General features: G+C 43.0%; 1 protein-coding gene across 1 annotated transcript; it reads right to left on the bottom strand.

Annotated features, from left to right (window-relative positions):
* Positions 1 to 23,836, bottom strand: LOC141293269 (metalloproteinase inhibitor 3-like). Its single transcript, XM_073825298.1, has 5 exons — positions 23,652 to 23,836; positions 3,687 to 3,781; positions 1,508 to 1,613; positions 895 to 1,016; positions 1 to 559 (listed from the first exon to the last, which is right to left on the bottom strand). The coding sequence occupies exons 1-4, from the start codon at positions 23,773 to 23,775 to the stop codon at positions 898 to 900; spliced, it is 444 nt and encodes a 147-aa protein (XP_073681399.1). The 5' UTR covers positions 23,776 to 23,836; the 3' UTR covers positions 1 to 559; positions 895 to 897.
* Between the last annotated feature and the right edge of the window lie 406 nt (positions 23,837 to 24,242).

Below are 24,242 nucleotides of genomic sequence, written 5' to 3'. Positions count from 1 at the left end.
TGTAAAAGATATGGCATCATATTGTAGCACAACTATGACATGCTAATAATCCAGCACAGTTATTTCTAATTCAAATCATTGATTAGCCAGGCAAAGTTAAATGAACACATCATTAATTATGTAGTTACAATGCAATTACACATTTCAAAGATGTACAACAGACTCAAGGTAACATCTTTGAGTGCAACTATTAATTGTACATGTCAATTTAAAGAGTATTTTGTTAAATTGTTGCTCTCGGTAGTTGTTTGAGGGGTGCTGATAAGAGCTTAATAAGACAGGTAGTTGGAACTGTCTGATCTTCTTGAACAGCATCAGGCAAATTGTTTTACTGTGATAAACCACTCATGCTTTTGGCTGTCAGACATCACACACATCTATGGTGACATTTTCATAAGGTTTCCCAGTTCCTCCATACCAGCTGCAGGAGCCATCGCTGTGTCTAATGCACGCAGACTCATGAACCGGTTCTCCTCAACTGACCATGAGGATGACCAGTTTGTCAGTATACACTCTTTTTTTGTGCTGGGTTAACAGGCTTTTTGGTGCAGGTAGAGATCTGTAGAGAACATAGTTTCAGAGACATAATATAATATAATTGTTGGGTAACACTTGACCAGTTTGCACTATGAACTTGTAGTTGCTAATTAGCATGCACATTTCTAGCATGGGTGTTTATTAGTACTTAAAAAGCACATTACTTAATCCTACTCCACAACTAAACTTTTATAAACAGCAAATCTCGTGTATCTTTGTGTATTATCAAATCTCTTGAAAATATTGGTTAATGTTAAATGTAAAGAATTCAGTGGAATGTCATGAAATTTTGTTTGGTAATTAAGTGATCATAATGTTTTGATAATTGTCATCATGTTAAAATCAATATTTTTTTACCATTCAGTTACAGCCCATCAGATATCTGTATTTGAGTTTCCATTTTTTAATTAAGGAGAGTTTGTCCCAGAGCACAGGCTTGCGGCACAATGAAATGAAGACTCCCTCAGGCTTGATCCTTCCTGTGAGATAACAAACACACAGTGTGATAAATTTCAGTATTGTTTTATTATCTTTGTGGTCTATAATGTTAGTCATTGAATCACGCTCTCAAAGTTTTAGGGGCAGAAAAATTTGTAAGTTTATCTAAGTTACGAGATGGCCAAAACCACAGCTAATTTCCCATGTTTCATATCAAGCTAACAGCTAACATAAACTTTTAAGACATTTAAATGATTTTTATTGCACAACTCTTTTTTTAGACTCAAGCAAGTGTCTGAAATAACTTGCAATGATTGATGTGTGCTGTCTACACAGATGGTATAAATTACTGTCACTATAACTTTTTGTAATCATTGGTCAAATATTGCCCATTTCTGTCATGTTCATTTTGCAACATAGTTAGTTTTCTATGAGCTCTCATTTCAAGGATTCAAGGATTCTTTATTATTATTATAGTTCAGAAGTGCAAAAAACATTTGGTAGTTTGTAAAAACTTCATAAATGCTTTTACCGAAAATCAGATACTGTTCATGATGTAGTCTGGTCCCGCACAATGAAGACATCTCATTTGTATAGACATGCTGACTTTTCTTTATTCTGTCAACACCCTTGAACACCTGTAAAAACAAGATTTTTGCACAGTCGCCATATTACTTTTTTAAGATGTATGTTTTAATCAATCTTAACACTAAACCTAACCCATTATGGTCTGCAGGTCAATTTTTTAATAAATACAGTGTGTCACAAAAGTACACCGCTCACAGTTCAGCAAGCATTTTAGTATATCTTCTCAAGGGACTATAGAAATTAAACTATTAATATATTTTAGAGTAGTCAATGTGCAGCTTGTACAGCAGTATAGATTTATTGTGCCCTGAAAATTACTCAACATACAGTCATTATTGTCAAAATAGCTGGCAACAAAAATGAGTACACCCTAAAGTGAACTTGTCCAAAGTGTCAATGTATTGTGATGGTGTGTTTGGGGTCGTTATCGTGTTGGAAAACTGCCGTTCGGCCTAGTTTCTGAAGGGAAGGCATCATGTTCTGCTTCAGAATGTACAGTACATAATGGAATCCATGTTTCCCTCTATGAACTGCAGCTCCCCAGTACTAGCGGCCCCAGACCATGATGCTACCACCACCATGCTTGACCGTAGGCAAGACACAATTTTCTTGGTACTCCTCACCAGTGTCAGGTTTGTGGACTGTGTTTGTATGTTTTCATAGTGTTTTTCCCCTGTGGTTCTGAATGTCAGGCGTTCTGTAGTGCAACTCTTGTTACTGAACCTCTAATAGCCTTGGCCATCTTTGTGGAGAGTAACAATACTAATTCTCAAATCCTCACAGAGTTATTTGCCATGAGGTGCCATGTGGAACATCCAGTGGTCAGTATAAGAGAATTGTACTTAAAGCACCTAATTTTAACTGCTCTAATACAAGATACACAACTTTGTATGGTCCTGTCAAGCATAAACATGATGAATAGGACATGTGGCTTTGCATGGTTGAACAACATACTGCTGTTACGGCTGGGTTTCTCCATTCTGGCCCTCAAGGTCCACTCTCCTGCAGAGTTTAGCTCCAACCCTAATCAAACACAGCTAAACAAGCTAATCAAGGTCTTTGGTATCACTAGAAAGTTACAGGCAGGTGAGTTTGATCAAGGTTGGAGCTAAACTCTGCAAGAAAGTGGACCTCGAAGGCCAGAGTTGAAAACCCCTGGGGGTGTACTCACTTTTGTTGCCAGCTATTTTTACAATAATGGCTGTATATTGAGTTATTTTCAGAGGACAGTAAACCTATGCTGCTATACAATCTTCACATTGACTACTCTAAAATATATCAGAGTTTCATTTCTATAGTATTTTCCCTTGAGAAGATATATTAAAATGGTTGCTGAAATGTGAGGGGTGTACTAACTTTTGTGAGATACTGTGTGTGTGTGTACCTGGTATTCATCACATTGTGGGGACCAAATGTCCCCACAAGGATAGGAATACCAGTAGATTTTGACCTTGTGGGGACATTTCTCAGGTCCCCATGAGGAAACAGGCTTATAAATCATGCACAATGAGTTTTTTTTTGATGAAGTAAAAGTATGCACAATCTCCTGTGAGGGCTAGGTTTAGGTGTAGGGTAGGTGTAGGGTGATAAAAAGTACGGTTTGTACAGTATAAAAACCATTACGCCTATCGAATGTCCCCATAAAACATGTAAACCCAACGTGTGTGTGTGTGTGTGTGTGTGTGTGTGTGTGTGTGTGTGTGTGTGTGTGTGTGTGTGTGTGTGTGTGTGTGTGTGTGTGCGCGTGTGTGCGTGCGTGCGTGCGTGTGTGTAATTTAAAATAAATGTCTCTGTGAGCCTATATAGGTCAAACATAGAGAGAAGAAAGAGATTGGTCAAAGGATGAATTAAATATGGGTCACTAAAACTCCTTCAACTCTACTCTTTATGATGCTTAAAGTTTCTGGCCAGCCAAAAGAGTTTTGTAATACATTTGCTTGGTTTGACCAGACTATTGTTATGCTACTAGCCAAGCTGGGTGGCAGCATTGTTACTTAGTGCAAATAGTCACAGTTTTTATTATGCTTATGTATTTTTTTACACTATAACTGCCTAAAAGTGGAGCAAAAACAATAATTTTCCCAACAGAACATTTACGTGATCATCAAGTACTTTAAGCTCACCTTTATCACTTGGATTTCATATTGAATTTTTCCCATGCCAGGTATATTTATAGCACTGGGTATGATCTTCTCCCCAGTTACCTCAGCTCGCATCACTAATCAGAAAGGAATCAGTTGTTAATACTAGAGCATAACACTGAAAGCATTAAAGGAATCATTTCAGTGAAATCAATTTCTTAGTCTCCTTATTTCTTGTCAGGAACAATAACATTTGAAAGCAATTTCAGTTTTCAAAACCACATTATGTAAGTCTTACAGAACTGATTTCAGGATTTTCTTATTAACTCTCATTGACAGAAATGTAATTATGGTTCCACCCCAGCATAAATTAGCAATTCAAGTACTAAATACATAGTGAAAGAAAGTACTCAATACACAGTCCAGCGAGGTGCACCTAAAAGTTGCTGTTGCTGAAAAAGACAGATTGTGAACTTACTTCCAGGTAACCTACATGCAGTTATCTACAAGCAGTGTTGGGTAAGTTACTTTAAAAAAGTAATTAATTACTAATTACTAATTACTTGATCAATGTTGTATTTAAAATACTTATCTAATTACTGTGTTTGAAAAGTAACTTAATTACTCAATAAGTAATTTAACTAAATACTTGTTAAAATCCCTATAAACCTTGAGTGGATAAACAATAGAAATTAAAGTCTTTAAATAATAAATAATTAAATAAAACATATGAGTCAAACATGAAATAGTTAACATTTTAGCTTTTTGAATCATCATTATTTCATTCTGTAAAAACATTCTATAATTCGATAAAACATTCTACTTTTTGTATACATACTGTAATGTTCTTGTCTGCTTTTTTCAGAAAACTGAAGTGATGGTAATATTTCCATTTCGTAAAACAGCCACTCGCTTCAGCCGAGTCCGACATCTTCCGCTTTAGAATACGAAGCAGCAAACTGGCGAGAAATCACGTGCACCTAGCTGCACTACAACGATTTTAAAGCAGCAGAGTTTACTTTTACTTTTAGAAGATTAATTAATAAAATTAAATAATGATATTCAGCGAGTTTAATTATTTTACAATGTAACGCAAGTACATTAAAAGTAACTGTAATTAAAATACCTAAAAATTAACAGTAATGAGTTTCTCTACTTTTTCAGTGGAAAAGTAATTTAATTACAAAGGTGTTACTTAGTAACGCGTTACACCCAACACTGTCTACAAGAGCTAAAATGTATCCCGCAGCTTTCTTCATCTGGCTTTATTTGGTAAATTGTAATATATTTTATCATCTTGTATGTGAACATTAATTCAAATCATTCAAACTTTTGTGGTATATAACAGTAGATTCTCAGGACTGTGGTTCAAGGTTAAGCCCTTTATATATATATATATATATATATATATATATAGGTGCATCTCAGTGAATTAGAATGTCATGGAATTGTGCATTTATTTCAGTAATTCAACTCAAATTGTGAAACTTGTGTATTGAATAAATTCAATGCACATAGACTGAAGTAGTTTAAGTCTTTGGTTCTTTTAATTGTGATGATTTGGCTCACATTTAACAAAAACCCACCAATTCACTATCTTAACAAATTAGAATATGGTGACTTGCCAATCACAAAAACAACTCCAAATATATCCTGAGCCTTTAAAATGTTCTTTTAGTTTGGTTCACTGGGCTACACAATCATGTGGAAGACTGCTCATCTGACAGTTGTCCAGAAGACAATCATTGACACCCTTAAGAAGGAGGGTAAGCCACAAACATCCATTGCCAAAAAAGCTGGCTGTTCACAGAGTGCTGTATCCAAGCATGTTAACAGAAAGTTGAGTAGAAGGAAAAAGTGTAGAAGAAAAAGATGCAAAACCAACTGAGAGAACCGCAGCCTTGAGAGGCTTGTCAAGCAAAATCGATTCAAGAATTTGGGTGAACTTCACAAGGAATGGACTGAGGCTGGGGTCAAGGCATCAAGAGCCATCACACATAGACGGGTCAAGGAATTTGGCTACAGTTGTCATATTCCTCTCCTGAACCACAGACAACGTCAGAGGCGTCTTACCTGGGCTAAGGAGAAGAAGAAATGGACTGTTGCCCAATGGTCCAAAGTCCTCTTTTCAGATGAGAGCACATTTTGTATTTAATTTGGAAACCAAGGTCTTAGAGTCTGGAGGAAGGGTGGAGAAGCTCATAGCCCAAGTTGTTTGAAGTCCAGTATTAAGTTTCCACAGTCTGTGATGATTTGGGGTGCAATGTCATCTGCTGGTGTTGGTACTCTAGTACACTGCACCCGTTTATCAAGAAATTTTAGAGCACTTCATGCTTCCTTCTGTTAACCAGCTTTTTAAAGATGCTGATTTCATTTTCCAGCAGAATTTGGCACCTGCACACACTGCCAAAAGCACCAAAAGTTGGTTAAATGACCATGGTGTTAGTGTGCTTGTCTGGCCAGAGAAATCACCAGAGCTGAACCCCATAGAGAATCTATGGGGTATTGTCAAGAGAAAAATGAGCTGAAGGCCACTGTCAAAAAACTTGGGCTTCCATACCACCTCAGCAGTGCCACAGACTGATCACCTCCATGCCACACTGAATTGAGGCAGTTATTAAAGCAAAAGGTACCTGGTATTCTACCTACCAAGTATTGAGTACATACTGTATACAGTAAATTAACATATTTTCCAGAGGGCCAATAATTCACAAAAAATGTTTTTTTATTGGTCTTATGAAGTATTCTAATTTGTTGAGATTGGTGAATTTGGTAGTTTTTTGTTAAATGTGAGCCAAATGATCACAGTTAAAAGAACCAAAGACTTAAACTACTTCAGTCTGTGTGCATTGAATTTATTTAATACACGAGTTTCACAATTTGATTTGAATTACTGAAATAAATGAACATTTCCACAACATTCTAATGTATTGAGATGCACCTGTATGTGTGTATGTATGTATATATAAAGTGAGGGGGAAAATTATTAGAATTTCATGGTTCCCTTCCAAAGGAAACTCAAACTGCGCCCTCTAGAGGCCGCTAGTGGAACCGCTGTTAGTGTGACTCATGTCTGAAGAATACATACAAAAACTACAATGAAATTAGCCGGCGACAGCCTATGACGTCACTACGGTGCGACTCATCACTGTCAACATGTCACTACCGGTGCGACCACAGTATAAAAGTGCGCAGTATAAAAGAACACAACATTCTCTTCTTCTTCTTCAGCTTCTCTTTGTCTAAGCGTGCATACTGTTAAGAATTATTTTCTTCCTCTTATTATGGTGAGCACTAGTAAGATGTTTAAGAGGTGTGTGGATCCGTGTCCCTGTTATTTGACACCTGACGACACGCACAAACTTTGTGTCTTCTGTTTGGGTGAAGAGCACGTACACAATGTCCTCGAGGGGGCATCCTGCGTACACTGTAAGCGTTTTTTCTATGAAAAAGCTCCGCTTTTGTTTGTTTCTCCTTTTGAGGAAGGAGGAACAACCATCTGTTCCCCGCGGCTCAGATCCTACCGCTGCCGAGGCACAGAGGAGAATGAGCTTGGAAAGCCTTTCCCTTTTGCGCCCGTCATCCAGAGATGAGAGTGAACTCCTGGAGGATGATGATGTTACTTCTCTAACATCACCAGGAGCCAGTGCTCTGTTGGGTTCCACCCAGGAAGAGCAGGAAATGTTGGAGGAGGATGAGTAAGCTGAGGCTGAGTCTTCCCAACCCTCCTGCCCTGCATACGAGGAGTTGTTGGAGGTTATGGACCGTGCCACAGCAAGGCTTGACTTGCCGTGAAAGTGGGCTAGAAGGGTGGTGTCGCATGGTCGTCTCGACGAACGCTACCTTTCCGACCATAACCTCCCGGCTCCAGTGAGTCTTCCATTTCTCCCCGATCTCTGTTCTGAGATCGAGAAGGTATGGAAAAAGCTGTATTCTTCGCATTTCCATAGTTTTCCACAGGCTAACTATGCGAACATTGAGGAAATACATGAATACGACTATGAGAGGATGCCCCCTGTAGAAGAGACGCAGGCTAGCTATCTCTCTACAGGAGAGACATCCTCTCTCAAGACTCCTTCCTTGCCATCTGTGCACCTTCAAGTAACATCTCGCTTAAATGGCAAGGTGTATGCAGCAGCGGGTCAGGCTGTGGGAGCGTTGCACACTATGGCGGTGCTTGAAGCCTATTAGGCTGACCTGCTAAAGGACCTGGATAAAGGTCAGGGACTTTCCCCTGACAAAGTTGCAGAGCTACTTCCCCTACAGAGTTAAATCCCCTGCTACTACCATCAGCACCTGACCGAGGTTAGGTGAGAGCCTCCTGCATGCTCCCCAGACCTATGATGTTTATAGTTAGCTTCTATGTTGCATAGAAGCTACTATTACTGATGGTCTGGAGCTACGCTCCTTCGGGCTTATTTTCCCGGATTGGAGTCATGTGCAGGACTATTGCTTTTTTTGAAGCAGACCTTTCAGAAAAAGGAGCAAGTCCTCAGGTCTACTGACTAGGGTTATGGCGGTGTTTGTCTTCCTTGGTGCCATAGGTCCCTATGGAAACCACCAAGTCCCCCTTTACAGCTCGCTAAACTTAGGACTTATGTCTTTTTCCTTCACAGGAATGCCCCTGGCAAGTTTAACGCTGGACCTTTCAGGCCTCCTCACTGAGAATCCCATGCTTAGCTCCCAGCCCTCTCTAAGTGGACTAGTGTATCACCACTCTGTGGAGTGGGTTTTACCATAAGGGTTTTTGCGAAAACCCTCTTGAGTGTTGACTCTGACGAGTAACCTCTCTCAGGCTTCTTGTACCTGCAGATTCTGGCTTGTGTTTCTGTTGAGACAGAAGCATAAGTCCATTTAGGGTTGGTTTTAGCTAAACCTTCAGAAGCACCACCTTCTTAGCCTGAGGACAGGGGAAGTGGCTTTCTGTGCAAGCCTTAGGGTTAAAGGATAGGGTGAGCATGCTCCTCTTTCTGCGAAAGGGGGTTCATATAGAGCGCCACCCTCTGGCAAGTCAGGTTTTCCTCCCTGTCTCTCAGAGTTAGGAGCCTGTCCTTTACTACATCCAAGGTTGATTCTCACTCCTCAGGCCTCGTGTATGGGGCATGGCTTACTCCCCTCTCTGCAGAAGGGTCCCCTATTGAGTGCCACCCTCTGGTGGGTCAGGTGTTCCTCCCTGTCTCTCATGGTTAGGAGCCTGTCCTTATGGATATCCAAGAGTGATTCCCTCTTCTCAGGCCTTGTGAGTAGGGCTTGGCATGTTCCCCTTTCTGCAGAAGGGTCCAGTACAGAGCACCACCCTCCAACAGGTCAGATGTTCTTCCCTGTCTCTCAGGGTTTGGAGCTTGCCCTTTACTATTCATATTTCCCTTCTCAGGCCTCTTGAATAGGGCATGGCATGCTCCCCTTCTCAGAAGGGTCCTGGTTAGAGCGCCACTCCTGGTGGGTCAGGTTTTCCTTCCTGTCTTTCAGGGTTAGGAGCCTGTCTTTTCCTGACTTTCAAGGGTTGATTCTCCCTTCTCAGGCTTTGTGGATAGGGCTTGGCACACTCCTCTCTCTACAGATGGGTCCCCTATACAGTGCCACCCCCCGGTGGAACGGGTGTTCCTCCCTGTATCTCAGGGTTAGGAGTCTGTCCTCTATTGATTTCCACTATTTGAATGATGGTCAAGTATAGCTCCATGGCAATACATCAGTCGATTAACAGTTTTGCGAACTGTCTGTCCTTTTGGGTGTAGCATTGCTCCCCTGACTTTGAGGGTCAACCCCTAGTATTGCCTGTCATTAATGACAAGCCTGGAGCTCTTTCAAGTGTGACCCCTCTGGAAAACACACCTTCTCAAATCCGAATGTTATGTTAAGTGTCCCACGCTAGTGACTGAGCACTTTCTAAAATTAACAAGAGTGGTAAGTACGCACACAAGTCTCTGGGCACTTTCTAAAATCCACATGAGTGGTAAGTGCCCACCAAGTTTTGGGCACTTTCTTAAATCCTGTATGGTATGGTTTCGTTTCGTTCCCATTCTTGAGTTGATTTTAAAACCCCGGTCTCCTTGGGCCTGACTCCACTTAGGTATCATCGCCGATATCTCTTGACCATCTGAACGCAGTTCGTGTTCCCTCGGAAGGGAATGTCTCAGGTTACGTATGTAATCATGGTTCCCTGAGAGGGGGAACCAGACACTGCGTCCTCTAGTCTCTTCGCCATGCTTCAGACGTAAGCTTCAGACGTAGAAGCCAATGTTGTGTTCTACCGGCACTCTTTTATACTGTAGTCGCGCAGTGACGAGTCGCACCGTAGTGATGTCATAGGCTGTCACCGGCCAATTTTATTGTAGTTTTTGTATGTATTCTTCAGACACCAGTCACGCTGATGGCAGTTACCCTAGTGGCCTCTAGAAGACGTAGTGTCTCATTCCCCTCCTCAGGGAACCATGATTACATACATAACCTGAAATAATCATAATCATTAAAAAAAATCTGGTCCTTAAAATAAAACCTCAGATGAACATCAACACATGACAAATTGTCATTATTTATTGAACAAAAATAAAGCCAATATGGAAAAGACTTTACTCTTAACATCGAAATTAAAAGAGTATATAAAAGGCAAGCACTGCTAATCAAATACCTTCATTTAACTGATCATCAGCAGTGTTGGGGTTAGTTACTCAAAAAAGTAATATATTACATATTACATATTACTCTCAAAAATAGTAATGCCTTACTTTACTTTATTACTCCCTGGAGAAAGTAACTAGTTATATTACTAGTTACATTACTAGTTACATTTTTTTTCTTACACAAAAAACTGTTATTCTTAACAAAAAAGCATGACCTACTGCGTGCATCCAGTGCATACGCGATCTCATAAAGCTCTTATAACACAATGGATATTATGCACAATTAATCTTTCATAAAGGTCTACGTGTGTTGTGATTCGTAAGCACGCAATATTCAGCACTGTTCAAAACTTTTGAGCAGTGAGTGAATTCTATCTTAAACACTATTGATTGGCGATGCGTTCCAAAAATCAGCAGATGGCTACATTGCTGATGCTGCAAACAAGTTTTAAATTGAAACTGCCTATTCTTGCTCTTACTAATCATATATTTCGTTCTTGCTGCTTTTGTGTAATAGATGAATAACATTTTATTTTTTTTATTTTTAGATATTTCTATATTGCGGGAGTACCCGCATCCCGCATCCCGCACACACACACACACACACACACACAAGTCTCTACCCGCCCGCATCAGCACACGCACTTGTCCATCAAGTTTTGTCCCGCGCCGCACTCTGTTGCGTTGGGTCCCGCGGGATTGCAGGTCTCTCTTTGCAAGTGCCGCTCTGCTGCTGGCTGCCGGTTGTCGACCAATCGGTGATGGTAATTTAATGATACCTCGTGCCAAACCCAGACCAATCACTGTTCCATTCGCGCCCCCCTCCCCTTCCCTTCTGTTCTCTGTGTTGTCGTGTGCCTTGTGTGTGATGAAGGTGCTACTGGCAAATGTAACGCAAGTAACTAGCTTGGGAAAACTGTAATAATATTACAATTTTCAGACGAGTAATGCCTTACACTACTAGTTACTGATTAAAGTAATATTATTACAGTACTTATACTTTATTATATTATACTTTGTAACGCGTTACACCCAACACTGATCATCAGCAAGCCTCTTTAAAAGCATAAGCTTTGGCAATTTGCTGGTCTGGAGCCTTCAGGTGTGTGTAAACACAATGCCAAGGAGGTAAGACATCAGCAATCATCTTAGAGAAGCATTTGTTGCTGCCATCAATCTGAGAAGAGTAAAGGAAAGGAAAGGAAAGGAAAGGAAAGGAAAGGATGTGACGTGAGGCCAAGTATGGTGACCCATACTAGGAATTTATGTTCTGCATTTAACCCATCCAAGTGCGCGCACACACACACACACACACACACACACACACACACACACACACACACACACACACACACACACACACACACACACACACACACCCACACCCACACCCAGAGCAGTGGGCAGCCATTGCTGCGGCGCCCAGGGAGCAGTTGGGGGTTCGGTGCCTTGCTCAAGGGACTCACCTCAGTCGTGGTATTGAGGGTGGAGAGAGTGCTGTACATTCACTCCCCCCACCTACAATCCCTGCCGGACCTGAGACTCGAACCCGCAACCTTTGGGTTACAAGTCCGACTCTCTAACCATTAGGCCTCGACTGCCCCTTAAATATGGTCACAACAATTTGATGTTTATTTACAAGTGGAAGACATTTAAAACAGACACCTCTCCTTCCAGGAGTGGATGTCCCAGAAAATTCACCCCAAGATCAGACCATGTAATGCTCAGAGAAATGGCAGAAAAACCAAGAACTACACCTCAGACTCTACAGGTCTCAGTTAAAAGGTTAAATTATAAAGTTCATGACAATACCATTGGAAAAATATGGGACAAAAATGTCATGTTTAGAAGGCTTGGCAAAAGAAAGCCTCTTCTATCTAAAAAAACAAACATGGCAGCACAATGGGGATGTTTAGCCATAATGCACAGTGCCAAGTTGGTGAAAAACGTCTCGGGTTACGTACCTTAGTTCCCTGAGGGAATGAGACGCCGCGTCAGAAACGCTATGGGGAACGCCATTGGCGGGCAGCATTCTGAGTCATTGTCTAACAACCAATCGTACGACGGGAGTGACGTCACATGCGCGGTGACGTCAGCGACCAGGAAGTATAAAGCACGTGCGTTTGAAGCCGACGGCAGCTCTTTAGGAATGAAGCGAGCGCCGCAGGGTGCGGGAATTATGGTCCGTGACGCAGCGTCTCGTTCCCTCAGGGAACTAAGGTTACATACGTAACCCGAGACGTTCCCTTCCGGGAACTCGAGCCGCGTCAGAAACGCTATGGGGAACGAGATGTCAACGCCCCCATAATTTCCAAAGCCCTGCCTAGTGTCTGCTAGGACCAGGGTGGAAGAAAGTTGTGTCTGGTGGACCTTGCCAGAGCACAGGAAGAGCCATTGTCTAGTATTCCACGGACAAGAGGGCATGTGATCCTCGGCCCTCGGGCACACGAGGAAGGTAGTAGACCCCTGTCTGGTCGCCAGCCAGAGCAAGAGGTACTCCTCGGCCCTCAGACGCACGAGGAGTCTTAGTCCTTTGTCTGGGAATAGCCAGAACAAGAGGGACCGAAATAACCATTGTCTAGTGTTCCACGGACAAGAGGGTATGCATGGTCCTCGGCCCTCGGGCACACGAGGACAGGGTACTCGACCTCATGGAGTGCTCCTCAGCCCTCAGGCCCACGAGGAGAAGTGGTAGTCCTTTGTCTGGGGTACCGCCAGAACAAGAGGGACTGAAAGACTCGGCCTGGTGACCTTGCCAGGACGCGAGGGGAATAAGCCATTGTCTAGTAATCCACGGACAAGAGGGCTATATGATCCTCGGCCCTCAGGCACACGAGGAAGGTGGTAGATCTCTGCCTGGTAGCCAGCCAGCGCAAGAGGTACTCCTCGGCCCTCGGGCACACAAGGAGTCTTAGTCCTTTGTCTGGGAAGAGCCAGAACAAGAGGGACTGAATAAGCTCGGCCTGGTAACCCTGCCAGGACGCGAGAGGAATAAGCTATTGTCTAGTATTCCACGGACAAGAGGGCAATGAGATCCTCGGCCCTTAGGCACATGAGGAAAACAGTGAATGCCTCTGCCTGTTAGCCAGCCAGCGCAAGAGGTACTCCTCGGCCCTCGGGCGCACGAGGAGTCTTAGTCCTTTGTCTGGGAAGAGCCAGAACAAGAGGGACTGAATAAACTCGGCCTGGTAATCCTGCCAGGACACGAGGGGAATAAGCCATTGTCTAGTATTCCACGGACAAGAGGGCTATATGATCCTCGGCCCTCAGGCACACGAGGAAGGTGGTAGACCTCTGCCTGGTTGCCAGCCAGCGCAGGAGGTACTCCTCGGCCCTCGGGCGCACGAGGAGTCTTAGTCCTTTGTCTGGGAAGAGCCAGAACAAGAGGGACTGAATAAACTTGGCCTGGTAATCCTGCCAGGACGCGAGGGGAATAAGCCATTGTCTAGTATTGAATGGACAAGAGGTCTATATGATCCTCGGCCCTCAGGCACACGAGGAAGGTGGCAGACCTCTGCCTGGTTGCCAGCCAGTGCAGGAGGTACTCCTCGGCCCGCAGGTGCACGAGGAGTCTTAGTCCTTTGTCTGGGAAAAGCCAGAACAAGAGGGACTGAAATTGACTCGGCCTGGTGACCTTGCCAGGACGCGAGAGGCATGAGCCTTTGTCTAGTATTCCACGGACAAAAAGGCAGTGTGATCCTCGGCCCTCAGGCACGCAAGGATGCACTTTTTCACTCGAGGAGAAAGACGGCAAAAAGGACTTCTCTTCTTTTGTTAAAAGAATGCGCCTTGAGAAGTCTCCTCCTGGCTAGGGAGGGGGCTGAATCTCTCAGGCTTAGAACGAAGGAGCCTGGAGTGGCTCTGACGAATGTCAGGGGCGAGGACCAACCCGCAGCACTGCAGATGTCCTGGATAGGGACACCTGCCACCAGAGCTTTTAGAGGCAAACAGCCTCAGGAGGAGTGAGTCTTGACTCCCCATGGAGATGGGAGACCAGAGGACTTGAAAGTAGTAGAAATGGCATCTATGATCCATCTACTGATAGCTCTGTTTATGCCACATGCTTTTGTGGCCGTGTGTGCCCAGTGCTCACACTGGACACATGCAGTTATACTTCCAATTTGGTCGCGCACCAAAAATAGAGGCTTGGGACCCCTCGGGGTCTCAACCTGAGTGCACCGCCGAGGAAAACATATGACCAAGGGGCTTATATCCACCAACAGGCCACCGAAAGGGGGCGTGGTAGGCCAGAGAGCCGCCACGAACGCCTTCAGGGTGGAGTGAGCTGGTTTTGTGGACAGGTGAGTTTGCAGGGACTCTAGTACTGTACCAAACGGGCAGTAACTTGGTCTAAATGGTGTTCGTGACACCATGAGGCAAACAGGTTCCACTTAGGCCATAAGGTTTCCTCGTAGAGGGAGCTCTGGATTGGAAAATGGTCTTGACAACCTCAGTTGAAAGACCAGATCCTATGAGTTGCGCCCCCTCAGGGGCCACACCCATAATTTCCACATCTCCGGATGGGGGTGGCAGATTGCGCCCCCAGCCTGGGAGAGGAGGTCCGAGAACCATACTCGGACCGGCCAGTATGGGGCTAGAAGTAACAGCCGTACCGATACCGGCGTGCTCTTTCCAGAACTCCTGGGCGCAGAGCGATCGGGGGAAATGCGTATGGACGAAGCCTCGGCCACGTCTGTACCATGGCGTCCAGTCCGAGCGGAACTGGAGGCACTAAGGAGAACCAGAGGGAACATTGCGATATCTCTCGAGTTGCAAGAGGTCCAACTGAGTCTGGATAAGAATTCTCCATGCTTCATTACTTCCTGATGAAGCATTGATTCCCCGCCCCTGCCTCAGCAGTACGTCTGCTCTCGAGGACCGGCTAGGTCACCAGGTGCACCGTGGAGGAAAACGTATGACCAAGGGGACTCTACCCACTAACGGGACCCGAAATGTGAGTGGCAGGCCAATACCGCCACCACATCCACCATCAGGGTGGAGTGGGTTAGCCCTGCGAAAAGCGAGACTGCAGAGACTCCAGTACTGTACCAATCTGGCAGTTAACTGGGTCAAACTGGTGCTGGTTACACCATGCAGTGGACCACTTCCTCTTAAGGTCATAGGGTTTCCTCATAGGGGGAGCTCTGTAGTGAAGGATGGTCTCAGCAACCTCGGTTGAGAGACTGACCTCTATAAGACGTGTCAAGTCAAGTCAAGTCACCTTTATTTATATAGCGCCTTTTACAATACAGATTGTGTCAAAGCAACTGCACAGTATTTAAACAGCACAATAGTGTGTAAGTAACGCATTATTGTAACAATCAATTTTCAGTTAAAAGCAGTTCATCAATGAATTCAGTGATATCATCGTCAGTTCAGTTCAAATAGTGTACGATATCGCTGGAAAGTGTCCCCAACTAAGCAAGCCAGAGGCGACAGCGGCAAGGAACCAAAACTCCACAGGTGACAGAAATGGAGAAAAAAACCTTGGGAGAAACCAGGCTCAGTCGGGGGACCAGTTCTCCTCTGGCCAGACCAAACAACAGTTTGTACCAATGTCTGATTGTAGAGAACTCATCAGGATCCTGTGGTGTAGTGCCGATGGCCGTCAAGGTTGGCGAGGTCTTTATTGGTGATCCGCCTTGGAGCTCATCTGGTTGACATCCACGGCTATTGAAGTCATCTCTAGGTGGTGATACATATTCTAAGCTGGGTACGGACTGGATCCGGGGGACTGGAGTGACCATCTGATCCGGATACAGGCTGGATCTGGTGGCTACGGTGACCTCGGAATAAGAATGAAACAGACTAATATTAGCGTAGATGCCATTCTTTTTACGATGCAACGAGTGCATCAGGTGTTATGGGAGGTGTTTCCGGTTCCGGTTGACCTAATTAATGCAGCCTAACAATCCTTTAACGGATTTGAATTATAGAAATGTGTTAATGATTTTATGTGTAAGCCAGGTTAAAGAGATGTGTCTTTAATCTAGATTTAAACTGACAGAGTGTGTCTGCCTCCCGAACAGTGTTAGGTAGATTGTTCCAGAGTTTAGGCGCTAGATAAGAAAATGATCTGCCGCCGGCAGTTGATTTTGATATTCTAGGTATTATCAAATTGCCAGAATTTTGAGAACGCAGCGGACGTGAAGGACTATAATACGATAGGAGCTCGTTCAAGTACTGAGGAGCTAAACCATTGAGGGCTTTATAAGTAATTAGCAAGATTTTAAAATCTATACGATGTTTAATAGGGAGCCAATGCAGTGTTGACAGAACCGGGCTAATATGGTCATACTTTCTGGTTCTAGTAAGAACTCTAGCTGCTGCATTTTGGACCAGCTGGAGTTTGTTTATTAAGCGTGCAGAACAACCACCCAATAAAGCATTACAATAATCTATCCTTGAGGTCATGAACGCATGAATTAATGTTTCAGCATTTGACATTGATAGCATAGGTCGTAATTTCGATATATTTTTAAGATGGAAAAATGCGGTTTTGCAGATGCTAGAAATGTGGCTTTCAAAGGAGAGATTGCTATCGAATAGGACGCCTAGGTTCCTAACTGATGACGACGAATTTACAGAGCAGCCATCTAGTATTAGACTGTGTTTTAGGTCATTACTTGTGGAGGTTTTAGGTCCAATAATTAATACCTCTGTTTTTTCAGAATTTAACAGTAAGAAGTTATTCGCCATCCAGTTTTTAATATCAGCTATGCATTCTGTTAGTTTTTCGAATGGATATGTTTTTCCGGGCTGCGAAGAAATATAGAGCTGAGTATCATCAGCGTAACAATGAAAGCTAACACCATGTTTCCTGATGATATCTCCCAAGGGTAACATGTAAAGCGTAAAAAGTAATGGCCCTAGCACTGAGCCTTGAGGTACTCCATACTGCACTTGCGATCTAAATGATACCTCTTCATTTATTGCCACAAACTGATGACGGTCAGATAAGTACGATTTGAACCATGCCAGTGCACTACCACTAATGCCTACATAATTTTCAAGTCTATTTAAAAGAATGTTGTGGTCAATAGTATCAAATGCAGCACTAAGATCCAGTAGCACTAATAGAGAGATGCAACCACGATCGCTTGACAATAGCAGGTCATTTGTTACTCTAATTAGAGCAGTCTCAGTACTATGATATGGTCTAAAACCTGACTGGAAATCCTCGCAGATACCATTTTTCTCTAAGAAGGAGCATAATTGTGAGGATACTACCTTTTCTAGTACCTTTGACAGAAAAGGGAGATTCGAAATTGGTCTGTAGTTAATTAATTCATAGGGGTCAAGTTGTGTTTTTTTAATGAGTGGCTTAATAACAGCCAGTTTGAAGGTTTTGGGGACATATCCTAATGATAGTGACGAATTAATAATATTCAGAAGAGGATCTATGACTTCTGGAAGTACCTCCTTTAGTAGCTTAGATGGAATAGGGTCTAACATACATGTTGTGGGTTTAGATGATTTAACAAGTTTATACAATTCCTCCTCTCCTATAATAGAGAATGAATGGAATTGTTCCTCAGGAGATCTACAACGCACTATCTGATGCGATACTGTAGCGGGCGGCTGTATGGTTACAATTTTATCTCTAATAGTGTCTATCTTGGAGGTAAAGTACGTCATAAAGTCATTACTGCTGTGCTTTTGGGAAATGTCTAAACCTGTTGCTGCTATATTTTTAGTTAATTTAACCACAGTATTGAACAAATACCTAGGGTTATGTTTGTTTTCTTCTAAGAGAGATGAAAAGTAATCCGATCTGGCAGTTTTTAATGCTTTCCTATAAGATAAATTACATTCACGCCAAGCAGTACGAAAAACCTCTAGTTTTGTTTTCCTCCAGCTGCGTTCCATTTTTCGTACTTTTCTCTTTAGGGCGCGGGTATGATCGTTATACCACGGTGTTACACTGTTTTTCTTAATCTTTTTTAGGCGCACTGGAGCAACTGTATCTAAAGTGCTAGAAAAGAGAGAGTCCATAGTTTCTATTACATCATCAAGTTTTTCTGAGCTATTGGATATGCTGAGGAATTCAGATAAGTCAGGAAGATTACTTACAAAGCAGTCTTTTGTAGTAGAAGTGATGGTTCTACCGTATTTGTAGCAAGGAATTGAATTAACAGTTTTAGCTATCTGGATTGTACAAGAGACTAGATAATGATCTGAGATATCATCGCTTTGCTGCAGAATTTCAACGCCATTAACATCAATTCCATGTGACAGTATTAAATCTAGAGTATGATTTCGGCAATGAGTAGGACCTGACACGTGTTGTCTAACCCCAATCGAGTTCAAAATATCTATAAATGCTGTTCCTAATGCATCTTTTTCATTATCAACATGGATGTTAAAATCACCCACTATTAAGACTTTATCTGCGGCCAGCACTAATTCGGATAGAAAATCAGCAAATTCTTTAATAAAGTCTGTATGGTGCCCTGGTGGCCTGTATACAGTAGCTAACACAAACGTCACAGGGGATTTATCATTAGCACTTGTTTCTCTGGATAATGCTATATGAAGCACCATAACTTCAAACGAGTTATAATTGAAGCCCGTTCTCTGAGAGACATTGAGAATACTGCTATAAATAGTAGAAACACCTCCTCCTTTACCTTTTAGACGCGGTTCATGTTTATAACAGTAATCTTGGGGGGTGGACTCGTTTAAAATAATGTAATCGTCTGGTTTTAGCCAGGTTTCTGTCAAACAGAGCACATCTAGGTTATGATCAGTGATCATATCATTTACAAAAAGTGCTTTCGTAGAAAGGGACCTGATATTCAATAAGCCAAGCTTTATCAATTGTTTCTCTGTATTATATATATTTTTTATTTGTTGAACATTAATTAAATTGTTGGTCCTGATTTGATTCAGGCGTTTTTTGTATTTTCTAGCTCGGGGAACAGACACAGTCTCTATAGAGTGATATCTAGGTGAAAGGGTCTCTATGTGCTGAGAATTAACTGATTTCTGTGACGTGAGGCGGCTAGCAGACGGTCGGTTTAGCCAGTCTGTCTGCTTCCTGACCTGGGCCCCAGTGAGTCAAGTGCAAACTCTAAGACTATGTGCCATATTTCTAGATAGAAGAGATGCTCCACATCCGGAGGGATGAAGACCATCTCTTTTCAACAGGTCAGGTCTGCCCCAAAAGCTTGTCCAATTGTCTATGAAACCTATGTTATTTCGCGGGCACCACTTTGACATCCAGTCATGGAGTGACCACAGTCTACTGTGAATCTCGTCACCACGGTAAGCCGGGAGGGGACCAGAGCATATTACAGTGTCTGACATCGTACTTGCAAGATCACACACCTCTTTAACATTATTTTTAGTGATCTCCGACTGGCGAAGTCGAACATCATTAGCGCCGACGTGAATAACAATCTTACTGAATTTACGTTTAGCATTAGCCAGCACTTTTAAATTTGCCAAGATGTCAGGCGCTCTGGCTCCCGGTAAACATTGGACTATGTTGGCTGGTGTCTCTATTTTCACGTTCCGTACAATAGAATCGCCAATTACTAGAGCACTTTCATCAGGTTTCTCAGTGGGTGCTTCACTGAGTGGGGAGAACCTGTTTGATGTTCTGATCGGAACGGAAGAGCGGTGTTTTGACCCGCGACTATGCCGCCTCACAGTCACCCAATTGCCCTGCTGCATGGGCGTTGTTACCGGAACCGAACAATGTACAGGGCTTTCTGAGCTAGTCACATCCAAAACCGTATCTAAGGCCCTCACATTCTTACTATCCTCCATTAAAGTTTGGATGCGTGACTCTAGTTCTGAAATCTTCTCTGTCAGCCTGACTATATTCCTGCATTTATCACATGTATAAGGCTCACTGCTGACAGAGATAGATAAGCTATACATGTGGCAAGCAGTGCAGACTACAATTGTAGGAGAAGAAGCCATTACTCACCGTGATTGTAGAATGATTTCAACTTACCAATGTTGTTAGAGTTCCTGAAGAACAGATCAGGGGGAGAAAAAATGGAACGGAACCGGCTAAAAGAGTACTAACGATATTAAACACGAGAAAAAATAAATAAAAACGTGAATGGAACGCAGATGGCAAGTTAACCGGCCAGCGCAATGCTAAAAATAGTAAACAAGAGTTAAAAGCGTGAATGGAGTGCGAGCGGCAAATTAACCGGCTATGGAATGCTAACGTGCTGCACTCGTGATTATAGAGTAAGGCGAACAATCAAATTAGTCAGATTAGTTTGATGGATAAGACCAGAAATTAAATTAAGCTATATCTATCAATTTAAAACGGCAGAATTAACAATAAGATAGAGAATCCAGTAGAAAAACGAAGCTGCAGAGAGCTAACGTTACAAACAAACAGACCACTCTGCAGCGAGGCAAACAGGAAGCAGGGAAACAGCGAAACAGCGACACCCCCTGAGGGGTCACACTTATTCCTGAGCTCCCGGGAGCAGAGCGATCGGGGAAAGGGCGTACAGACGAGGCCTCAGCCACGTCTGTACCATAGCGTCCAGTCCCGCAGGAGCTGGAGGCACTAGAGAGTACCAGCGGGGACCATTGCGATGTCTCTTGAGTCGCAAAGAGGTCCACTTGAACCTGGCCAAACACTCTCCAAATCTGCTTCAGCACTTCTGGGTGAAGCATCCATTCCCCGGGCCTCGGCCCCTGCCTCGACAGGACGTCCGCTCCCACGTCCAGTGATATTGGACTGCTCTCAGGGAGAGAGGTTTTCCTTGAGACCACAGGAGGATCCGGTACGCCAGCTTGTATAAGGGGCGTGAGCGGAGACCTCCTTGGTGATTTAAATAATAGACTACCGCAGTGCTGTCTGTACGGACCAGCACGTGACGGTTTCTCAGGTCTGGAAGGAAACACTTCAGGGCCTGGAGTATGGCTCCAAGGCCTTGGGCTGAGCGACCACTCATGACCGCTCCCCACCCGTTGAGGGATGCATCTGTCGCTAGCGTGACGCGGCATCAAAGAGTTCCCAGAACCGGACCCTGAGAGGGGAACCAGGGTTTCTTCCACATGGCCAAGGCACGTAGGCAGCCGCGTGACCTTGATTTTGCGGAATGGGTTTCCCCTCGGGGAGAACCCCCTGGTTTTGAGCCACCACTGCAGTGGTCTCATGTACAGCAGACCAAAAGGTATCACGTTGGATGCTGCTGCCATAAGACCTAACAGTACTTGGAACTGTTTGACAGTGAATGACAGGCCCAGCTTGACCGCATTTACTGCAGTAAGGATCGACTCGATCTGAGCAGGTGACATTCGTGCCTGCATTGTGGTTGAATCCCAAATTACACCTAGATAAGTGATCCTCTGTAGTGGAGAGAGCACACTCTTCTTGGTGTTGAGTCTCAACCCCAACTCTTTCATGTGAGCGAGAACAACACCTCGATGTTGAACCGCTAACTGTTCCGAGCTGGCCAGGATCAGCCAGTCGAGTATGCGGATGGCCTGGAGTCGCAGAGGAGCCAGAACAGCATCCACACACTTTGCAAAAGTTTGGGGTGAGAGAGCTAGGCCGAAAGGAAGCACTCTGTATTGGTAAGCTTTGCCCCTAAAGCGAACCTGAGAAACTTCCTGTGTTGGGGAAGAATGGAGACGTGAAAGAATACGTCTTTTAGATCTATCGTGACAAACCGGTCCTCGGACCTGATTTGAGACACGACATGTTTGGCAGTTAACATTTTGAACTTCAGTTTCTTGACTGAGCGGTTCAACTGCCTGAGATCTAAAATGGGCCAAAGCCCTCCATCCTTCTTGGGAACAATGAAATACCGGCTGTAGAACCCGGACTCTTTGTCTTGGGGAGGGACCACCTCGATGGCCTCTTTCCTCAGGAGAGTTTCTACTTCCTGTTCCATTACCAGACCCTGATTGGGGTTCACAAGAGTTGGAAATACCCCGCTGAAAGGTGGCGGCTTGGCGCCGAATTGAATGCAATAACCTTTCTCTACAGTGCGCAGGACTCATGTAGAAATATTTGGCAGTAGTTTCCACGCTGCCAGAAATTCTACTAAGGGAACCAGCCTCTCGAGAGAACTAAGGAGCACATCAGCACAAACACCTCATACCAAAAGTCACACATGCTAATGGAGGGCTGATGATTTTGGGCTTGTTTTGTATAGCTACAGGACCTGGGCACCTTACATCATTGAGTCGGCCATGAACTCCTCTGTATATCGAAGTATTCTCAAGTCAAATGTGAGGGAGGGCATCTGTCTGACATCTGTCTGACAAATTTCTCCAGAAATTAATGCTTCCAGTTATTACTGCTAAAAGTGAATCTACAGGCAATTGACACATTTTTTCTTAAATAAATGATGACACTGTGTGATATGTCTTGTGAGGATGTTTATCTGAGGATTTATTTTCCAAATTTTCAGACCTGCCAAGGACCAGATAATTTTTTTATATTTAGGGATTCAAACCAACTTTATTATTCTCTAAGTAAAACACATTTAACTGCATATTTAAATTTAAATGAATAAAGTAGATTCTCTGAAACCAAATCCTACCTTATTTCAGCAACTACTACTCTGGAAAATGAACGTAGTATAAAGATAATTAGACTAGATATGTTGTCCTGGAAAACAAGTGCCACTGTTTTAACTGTAAGTGATTGACTCTTTCTGTAGTAAATCAGTAGTGTTTCCACGATGCTAAATGAACTTGGATTTCTGACACCAAATGGAGTTTATAATCCAATAAGAAAGCGTTCAGCTCTTGCCAGTACACTAGACAATAACCTCAATCATGATGTTATTAAAGTTCAAATTATATCAATATCAACATATTATATCAACATATTTTTAAAGCCATGAAGAGAGCTAATTAAAAGATGAATGCCACTCCGAGGTGACTAAGCAACTAGATCAGTGAACTTACTACAACAGCAGTTTGAAGCCTCACAGCTTCACACCTTATTCATAATTCAATCTGTCATTCAAAACTGAGAGCAGCTTCTGACAACTATGTAATTATGCTCTTACAATAAGGTTGATAGATGCACCAGATCATTGTAGGAAACTGATCTTTCCTTAATGAAGCAACAACTAAATACCACTATGGTTCTGTTTTTATTGTTATATTTACACAATAATTTAAAATTTAATATGTTTGATATAATGCAGTTCACAACACTGTCCTGAACTTAAATCTGAGATATGTTCACAAGCTGTTGTTAGTTCTCACTGTTGACAGACATAATGTGGGTTTTGATAACAGCCATTTCGTTTAGTGCAAAAGACTATAAAAATATTATACTGTAACTCTGTAATGGTCTTGACAGATTACATTTGATAGATCACAACATCCTGCTGACCAGCAAATTTATGAAAATAAAAGAGCACAAACTTCTGTTTGAATGACATACCTATGTCAGACATGCAGAACATCTGTTGAAAGGTCCCTGGACTGCAACTGCAGCTCTCTGCCACCTGCTTGTTCAGTCCCACAGACAAGAAGAACAGCAGCGATAGAGTCCCAGCAGCAGACATGCTCACACTCTGCCAGCACAAAAGAAATGATCAACTATATAAAACGCACTTTTTTGTGGCCCTAAATGATTCTCTCCCCGTCTGTAGTGATCTCCTTCTCTCTCTAGACTCTAAGGGTGTCTTATAGCTTTCATGTCTGGCTGAGGAAAGGACCTCCCTTCTGACTAAACAAACCCCATCCTCTACAAACACACACAGAGAGATTGTTGAAGATGCTCTTGTGCCAGTAAAGGAGTATAGTACATTCATTTAGATCTGACTCTGGAAACAATTCTCATGGAAACAATCAAGTCTGTTTAAATTCTGTGTTGCACTTAGAACATTCAGATTATGGAAGAAAAACACAACCATAGTTATATTAAAAAAAATATCTTCCAAGCTTTATAATGGCAATGAATGGTGATATTCGCAATGAATGGGTGGTGATATTCAATAGTCCAATAGAAGTCCAATAAACTGCGCTCATC

Source organism: Garra rufa, chromosome 20, assembly GCF_049309525.1.
Source record: "Garra rufa chromosome 20, GarRuf1.0, whole genome shotgun sequence".
Classification (NCBI taxonomy): Eukaryota; Metazoa; Chordata; class Actinopteri; order Cypriniformes; family Cyprinidae; genus Garra; species Garra rufa.
The sequence above is the reverse complement of the archived record's forward strand: the minus strand, read 5'-3'. Positions and strand labels throughout refer to the sequence as shown.